Source organism: Cydia amplana, chromosome 17 (assembly GCF_948474715.1).
Source record: "Cydia amplana chromosome 17, ilCydAmpl1.1, whole genome shotgun sequence".
NCBI classification, from domain to species: Eukaryota; Metazoa; Arthropoda; class Insecta; order Lepidoptera; family Tortricidae; genus Cydia; species Cydia amplana.
Window position 1 is genome coordinate 133,487 of NC_086085.1, and position 8,885 is coordinate 142,371.

General features: G+C 41.1%; 1 protein-coding gene across 1 annotated transcript; it reads left to right on the forward strand.

Moving 5' to 3' along the window:
* Window positions 1–685: 685 nt before the first annotated feature.
* LOC134655622 (uncharacterized) lies at window positions 686–5,595 on the forward strand. The gene is made up of 2 exons (XM_063511058.1): window positions 686–1,088; window positions 5,329–5,595. The coding sequence occupies exons 1-2, from the start codon at window positions 690–692 to the stop codon at window positions 5,593–5,595; spliced, it is 666 nt and encodes a 221-aa protein (XP_063367128.1). The 5' UTR covers window positions 686–689.
* Window positions 5,596–8,885: the final 3,290 nt, after the last annotated feature.

Genomic DNA, 8,885 nt, shown 5'->3' on the forward strand with positions numbered 1-8,885 from the left:
ATACCGGTATCCGATCCCTGCGTTTTACATTTAAAAATCGAACTTTCTTTTACATACTTTACATATATATATATTATAATATTAGAGAGAAGCCTTACCCGGTGGCGCTAATTTTTCCAAAACCAGCTTTGAACAAAGTTGTTTCGCGCTAAACCCGCTGAACCAATAGATGGCGCTCAAATACCTACCGATTTGCTGCAACTTCAGCTCGCAACAACTTCACGCAAATAAATGGCGCCATATTGCTTCCCTCTGGTTTGACCCACTTTTGGCTCGACACTGGTGCGGTGCGGTTGTCTCGAAATTCGCGATAATTATTGTTCACGCTCTATTTAGGTTGTAATTAACTTTAAAAGTATTGATTTGTGCGTCTTCATCAATAAATTGGAATTACTTTTGTAGACTATGTGTTTTTCCTTATAAAATCTTATCCCCTTGCTAAAATCAGAAAGCGGGATGTTAAGAACTAACGCATAGCCTTACAGTTTTATTGCTTAAGCCGTCTTGTTTGAAATTATCGAATAACAGTTATTGTGTCACGTCACATCGTCATATTTGTTTCGATGCCGATTATTTTTCGCCGTGTATGGATTTATTGAAATCGGGCGATAGTTTTTATAACCCTAGTTTTGGAAGTGATTGTTTTTGTTCATTTTGTGGGAAGCGTTACTTAGCTCTTAGTTTTGGCAATGACTGATCGGCGGTCACGTACACGAAGTAGGAGTCGTCATCGTAGTAGAAGTCGTCATCGTAGTGATAGTCGGTACCGGGATGACCGTAGATCTAAAAACGTTGATCTTCAAAAAGAAATGCGGAAAATTTTTGAACGTTTAAGTGCGTTAGAAAGGCAACCACCCTCATCGCAATCAGTGTCGCTGCCAGCCATAGGTCATCGGGACTCCGGGGGCACGCCGCCGGGCACGCCGCCGGGCATGCCACCGCGGAGACGCAGCCGGTCTATGGCGCACGCGCCTGACCACGTGGCGGTCAGCGCCAGTCCACGGGCGCAGTCTGCGAGCAGTGCAGTGGCTTCGGAGCAAGCTACAACTGAAGCATTGGTGAACGCGATACGATCCATCAATAACGCGGTGAGATCTAACCATTCTTATTATATCTCTAACTTTGACCCTAGCATACACGACATTGAAAGCTGGTGCGAGGAGGTAGATCGAGCTAAGGTAACAAACAACTGGTCCGACAATGAATGTTTATCTCGTATTGGCAATTGTCTAAAAGGGGACGCTCGAGTTTGGCTCAACGAATGGGTTACGAACGACCGCAGCTGGAGCAATTTTAAAAGGGAATTTAAGCCTTTATGTCCGAAAAAGCCTAACGCTGCTAATATTTTATTTGATGTAATGAAAACCGATTCCGACCAGTATGCTACATATGCTGACTATGCGCGGCGTTCGTTGCTCCGCCTGCGAGCTGTAGTTGGATTAAGCGATGAACTAACGTCTGCTATTGTGATTCGTGGTATAGTAGACCCCCAAATTCGAGCGGCCGCTACAAATGCCAAACTCTTGCCAAGTGATTTAATTGAATTTTTATCAATTTACGTCAAGCCAAGTTCAACCAAATCTGGTAGTTCTTCTGTTTCCTCATTACGAGGTAATCGCGACGGTTCTAAAGGGCGGCGACATAATGACGTTACACGCAAGCGTCGGTTTGAGAGTGGCAAATGTTTTTCGTGCGGTATACCCGGTCATGTACAAGCTTCATGCAACAAAAAGGCTAAAATTGAGAACGTTAATACTTCAAGTTCAAATCAGGCTGCTGTCATGCCTGAAACCTCAGCAGCATCAAAAACCATAGTGTGCTCATTTTGTAAGAAGCTTGGGCATAAGGTGGAAACCTGTTATGCCAAAATGAAATCAGAGTCTCGCAACCAGTCAAACGTAAGTTTTTGCCGGGAAGCTGATAGTGAGTGTGATAAAGATGTAGTTGCTGCTGTTATACAAGGCGTGCCGGTTGATGTTTTAATAGATAGCGGGTCGAAAGTGACACTTATCTCGTCAGACATTTTAAAGCATCTTAACGTTTCGCGTAAGCCCGTGTTTCGCGTATTAAAGGGTATTGGGGGTGAAGTAGTGGTTACTCAATACGTCACTTTGCCAATTGAATTTAATGATGTCACCTTAGAAATGGATTTGTTTGTTATGAATCCCAGGGATATGAGTGCGCCTGTAATAGTGGGGACTGATGTGCTTAACCGCAATGATATTTTGTACGTGCGCAGAGGTGTGGATCAAATTCTTACTCGTGTCACTAACGATCAAGAAACAGTGATGGTGGTTGAGTCTGATGGTCAGCTTCCGATAAATACAGAACTAACTGGAGACGATTTGAACAAACTTCTTGAGCTAATCAAAGAGTTTTCGCCATTTTTTATAACTGGTACGGCGGTTTCAACTGTTACGACTGGAAGCATGGCCATCAGGCTTACCAACAACACACCGGTGCATTATAGACCATATCGGCTTTCACAGGCTGAGACTTTACGCGTCCGTGAAATCATAAAAGACCTGTTAGAGAAGGGGGTTATTCAAGAGTCCGAGTCCGAATACTCAAGCCCCATTCTTTTAGTTAAAAAGAAGGACGGCACAGATCGTATGTGTGTCGACTTCAGAAAATTGAATGAGGTCACGGTTAAGGATCGATCCCCGTTACCACTTATTGATGACCACATCGATCGACTAGGCCGTGCTAAATATTTTAGTAGTCTCGATATGGCCACCGGATTTCACCAGATTCCAATGGACAAAGACTCTATACCGCTTACCGGTTTCGTGACGCCAGAGGGGCATTTTGAGTACCTAAAAATGCCTTATGGTCTTGCTAATGCGCCGGTTGTATACCAGCGTATCATTACCAAGACCCTGCAGCACCTCATTGAATCTGGTAAAGTCCTGGTGTACATTGACGACGTGTTGATTATCAGTGAGACCGTTGACGAAGGGATTGCTACTTTACGAGAGGTTATTTCAACTTTGACCAAAGCTGGGTTCTCTATTAACCTCAAAAAATGCTCATTTTTGTCGACTAAAGTCGAATATTTAGGCCGAAGCATCAGTCAGGGTCAGGTACAGCCGAGCGCTCTTAAAGTGAAAGCCCTTGCAGAGTCTCCGGTGCCTAAAAACGTAAAACAGGTCCGTCAATTTCTCGGACTGGCTGGGTATTTTCGTAGATACATTGAGGGTTTCTCATCAAAGGTAGCATGTATTGCCAGACTAACAAAAAAAGATGTTCCTTTCGTATGGGGTTCCGAACAAGAAACTGCACGAAGGGACATTATAGCGCATTTGACGAGTGAGCCTATTCTTGCTATTTTTGATCCAAAACTACCCATCGAGGTTCACACGGATGCTAGTTCAATAGGTTATGGAGCGGTCTTAATTCATACGCATGGCTCTGGTCACAAGCGTGTGGTTGAGTACTTTTCGAAACTGACCCAAGGCTCGGAACAAAACTATCATTCTTATGAGCTTGAGACTCTTGCGGTGGTCAAGGCCCTGCAACTTTCCAGACACTACCTGGTGGGTGCGCAGTTTAAGGTCGTTACCGATTGTAACGCTTTGAAACTGACACAGAAAAAAAAAGATTTACTGCCGCGAGTTGCCAGGTGGTGGATGTACTTGCAGGATTTTGATTTCTCGCTTGAGTACCGCAAAGGCACCGCTTTGCCTCATGCAGACTATTTAAGTCGCAATCCGGTTAATGTTGTTCGGGTTCAAAAGCCTCAAAATTGGGCCCAATTGGCCCAGACCGCAGATGAAGAGTCTCAATCCCTCTTACAAAAATTAAATGATGGCCAGCTAGATTCCAATCAATATGTCACGAAAAATGATCTTCTGTACTATCGGTACTGTCCAACTGGAGAGCAAGCCCGACTCTTATATTACATTCCGAAAGGCCACAGACTCAGTCTTCTTCGCGTCTTTCATGACGAACATGACCACATTGGTGTCGACAAAACATGCGACCTTCTTTTAAAACACTTTTGGTTTCCGGGTTTTCGTTCCTTTGTTCAAAAGTACGTGTCACATTGTTTGGTATGTCTTTCTCAAAAAAAGCTGCCGCGTGCACCCCATCAGCCTATACATTCGTATGAAAAACCCGATGTTCCCTTTGAAACCATTCATGCCGATGCACTGGGTCCTTTACCTGAATCAAATGGCCATCGTTATGTCCTCATTATTGTGGACAGCTTTTCGAAGTTTTGCCTCTTATACCCCATGGTGCGTCAGGATGCTGGCGAGCTAAAGCGACATTTCACAAACGCTGTGTCACTTTTTGGCACTCCTAAACTTATTGTTGCGGATCGTGGCCGCATGTTCCAAAGTGCAGAGTTCACTAACTGGGTTTCTGAGTTGGGGAGTCAAATCCATTTGATAACCCCTGAAATGCACCAGTCGAATGGTCAGGTCGAACGATATTGTCGAACCCTGCTAAATATGATCAGGGTTGAGAGTAACTATCGTCAAGAAGAGTGGTCATCTGTCATGTGGAAGTTGCAACTGGTTATTAATATGACGAAGCACAAGACTACTCAGATGTCACCCCTTAATCTGTTAGTTGGAATCGACGCCATGACACCCGTTATCCGCAACGTCGTGCGGGATGTTGCCATTGAAGGGAGTCATCAAAATAGGGAAAGTCTACGAGAGATGGCGAGACAGCGAGTGTCTGAACGTCTACAGCGAAACCGAGATTTACAAGATGCTTCGGTTAATAAAAATAGGCGCGAGCCTGGTATGTTCGAAGTGGACTCTATGGTTTTTGTTATTAAGAAGGCACAATCCACAGGAAAGCTGGACTCTGGAATGCGGGGCCCATATCGCGTAGTCAAGGCACTGCCTCATGGGCGGTACGAGCTGCGGCTGCTTGCAGGCTCCTACGGGAAGACCACCCAAGCTGCGGCCGAGTATATGGTTCCTTGGAAGGGCGAAGGGACTCCGGACACATGTGCTGCCTTTTTCGAGGGTGAGCTACTACCTATATTGTTGATAAGTGAGCAGACCTCACTTTGCAAGCAGACCTTGCATACTTGTAACTTTATGTAGTGAGCAGACCTCACTTTGCAAGCAGACCTTGCATTCTTGTAACTTTATGTGGTGAGCAGACCTCACTTTGCAAGCAGACCTTGCACGATTGTAACTTTATATGCAGTGAGCAGACCTCGCTTTACAGGCAAACCTTGCTTCTTTGTCCTTTTATTTAATGATCAAATCTTGTGTTGTGCAAGCAGACCTTACACGATACATGTCCCGTTATCATGAGCATCCCACTTTGTTTATTTTGACAAGTGTGTTTTTTTTTATTACGCAGATGCAGACAATGATGAACCGGAGTCTGTCGCCGCGGGTCCAATGCCTTCTGGGTCCACGACATTGGATGATGGACTCGTTACACCCATGCCGACCGAAAAGGATACTTCCGGTCCCGCTACGACAGGTCAAGATTCATCTACCATGGGAGATTAAGGAGAAGAGACCGAGACGTTCTCGCGTCAGGAAAGGCCGTATTAGAGAGAAGCCTTACCCGGTGGCGCTAATTTTTCCAAAACCAGCTTTGAACAAAGTTGTTTCGCGCTAAACCCGCTGAACCAATAGATGGCGCTCAAATACCTACCGATTTGCTGCAACTTCAGCTCGCAACAACTTCACGCAAATAAATGGCGCCATATTGCTTCCCTCTGGTTTGACCCACTTTTGGCTCGACACTGGTGCGGTGCGGTTGTCTCGAAATTCGCGATAATTATTGTTCACGCTCTATTTAGGTTGTAATTAACTTTAAAAGTATTGATTTGTGCGTCTTCATCAATAAATTGGAATTACTTTTGTAGACTATGTGTTTTTCCTTATAAAATCTTATCCCCTTGCTAAAAATAATTAACATTCAAAACGGGCTACAAATATAATGACCGTTTGGCGTACAACCGTCGATTTCCCTCTTATGGGTACCCGTTGGCGGCAGGCTCGGGGACGTCTGTCGCCTACACGAGGGTCCCTGGGATGGCCAATGCGCAAAAAATGGCGCACTTGTGACGTCCAGGCGCCGTTGTGTACTGGGTGACCAAATGAAACAACTGTCATCGCTTGTGCACTCCGCCAGCCACGCGCACGCCATGACACTTCCCCATGGAGTGAAGCTAGCGGGTAGTTGCGTCGTACTGTTTATTGTGTAACCGTCAAATCTCTCCCTTTTTATAACAATTTATTTATTTTACTTTATATATTAACCATGCAACAATAATTCAGTTTATCTTATTATCTTATACTCGCTACGTTGATTTATTTTTCCAATCTAGGTATACTACCACCGGTTCGGAAAAGTTAACCTCAGACCCGAGAAGAACCGGCGTAAGAAACTCGGCGAAGTGTGGATCCATTTTACAACTGTTAAATAATAAATATTTTCCAACACTAGCAAGCCTTTAAACCTGTAAAACTATTATTTGATTATTCCTAATTGTTACCTACTTTTAATTTACTTTAAGTCATGTTATGCTTCTCACATAAAACTTATAATTTGATTTGTTACAAATATTTCTTGCGATACCCTACCAGGGTCCATGTGCCTGTATGTTACTATGTAGTTTACTCGTATGTAATATAAATATGTACATTGGATGCAAAATAAAGATCTCTATCTCTATTTTACTTTTACAATTTCTTATGTGTCAGTCCCTCTCCTTCTCCTATTTGCAGTTTTGAGTCTAAGTCCTTTTATTAACTTGAATATAATTCAAAGAATTATTTTAAAAGCCTTAATTACTACATTTTCCTTTTGATGCTTACACATTTCCAGGTATTAACATTAGCATACAATATAATATTTTACTAAATTAATACCTATTTCATGATTTAAGCTTGCCAAGCGTCTTGGACATTAGTTACTTACTGGCAATAACTGATTGACTCAGTTTTACTTGTCTTGTATGATGTTAATATATATGATGCAATTTATAATACTTATAGATAATCTAATGTCAAATAAAGTAGCAATGTTACTCTATTCATAGTAGAGGTACCACGTCAAGTATGTTTAGTTTTACTTGTGAATAGGTTAAGCAAACAATAATCTATATAAATATATTTATATATAATTAATTTGTTAGGTACCTAAATACTAAGATTTACCTGCCTATTTGACCATTGTTATTATCTAATCATAATCATATCTAATTATCGTTCTTTAATTATATGTAATACTTGGATAATATAATATTGACATCAATTAATCCAAATATTTATTTTATTCATTGTATTACTCAAAAAGTAACACAGCAAATATAATATCGAATGTAATATTAATCTAGCAACTTTTGCGAAGAATCATAATTACAATTTATGTTATGAAAATAACGTAACTCCTTCTTACTAATCGGAAGCTGATTTTTCAACTAGTAAGCCAGTAAGTATTGTATTATTATTTCCACAACAATTACTGTCAGACTATAACATAAATATTAATATTTGTATACACTTTTTCTTCGGTTTATTTCAATTACTTGCAACAGTTGCAACATATTTTATAAACCTGAAACATACACACCTTGTATGTCTGTTTCCTATGTCCTGTCATTGGTAAGTATGTCATTTAACTTCAATAAACATCTTACAACGAACCAATGGAACTCCATTATCCTAACCATGATCCCATGAAATACAGAGTAAGTAGGTACACAACTACACAAGAATACACTGTTCGAATGTTTACTTTACCATTTTAGCGTTACGTTTAACGGTTCTGTTTGATATGACCTAGGGTTTTGGTCTTTTGGGTCTTAGTGTAGATTAGTACCATATATGTGTACTCTTGGGTAGATCCATGAAGTGGCTCTAGATGCAACTTTAATCTACTAGTTTTACTAAATTAGTTAGTCTCAACTAATTAAACATCAATCAGGCACTGTCATTGAGGGCGATCAAGATCACGGTTAATTCGAATACTTATTGTTTTTATCTTCTAATGTATACCTACACAGACACACTATTTACTTATTTGATTGTTTCTGTTTTGTTTTAATGTATCGGTTCTGAGACTATGTATAATTTCCAATGTATGTATTGTCTCTACCGCATACCTAAGCCTTTTGGCATCCTTAATTATTGTAGTTTTATGCATGTGACTGAAATAGGGAAATATATTTTCCAGTAAATTGTCTTTTTAATTACACCTAATTATAATTAGTCATCACACCACACATATCACTCGTCTTAATCTGAGTAGGTGTACCTACTACCTAGGTACTTAAAAGGTACTTCGTCATCTACCTGTCAACCGACAAAAGTCGTATGTCTATTTACAAGGCATTAGGTTAACCGCTGTTCACTAGAGTTTTGCTGTTAGTACCTAAGTCATGTTTGCCTTGGGTATAGTTTCGTAGTATAGTTAGTAAGCTGTGCTTCCTCACCGTGCAAGGCTCCACGCATCGCCACTCCCGTTTTTACAGCATTGACTTTAGGTACTACATGACATGATGTATTATGACAGGGCCAGCGCATCTATTTACGTACCTTTTGTACTTGGGTTTGTGATTGAGCTTTGTCCTGATTATTATTCAATAGAATCATATATTCCGGCTTTAAAATAGATTGGGATTGGAATTTATAATATGAAATCTGGGTCATATACGATTTTGAAGGAATTGTATATCCTCATCTATTTATAGATTTTATTTGGGCAGTTTAGGCATGCCTCTGTGTTCCACAGTTTCCACGGCTGCGCAAAATGCATTATTATCCTGGTCACCTGCTTGTTTCTCTTAAACTATAATTTAACGCGTCCTCTAACTGTTCCAACAGGATGGCTATAACAATCTTTAATCGGAATGCCGTCTATTAAGTCGTCGTATACTTTATATACTTGCTTTGTTCGTT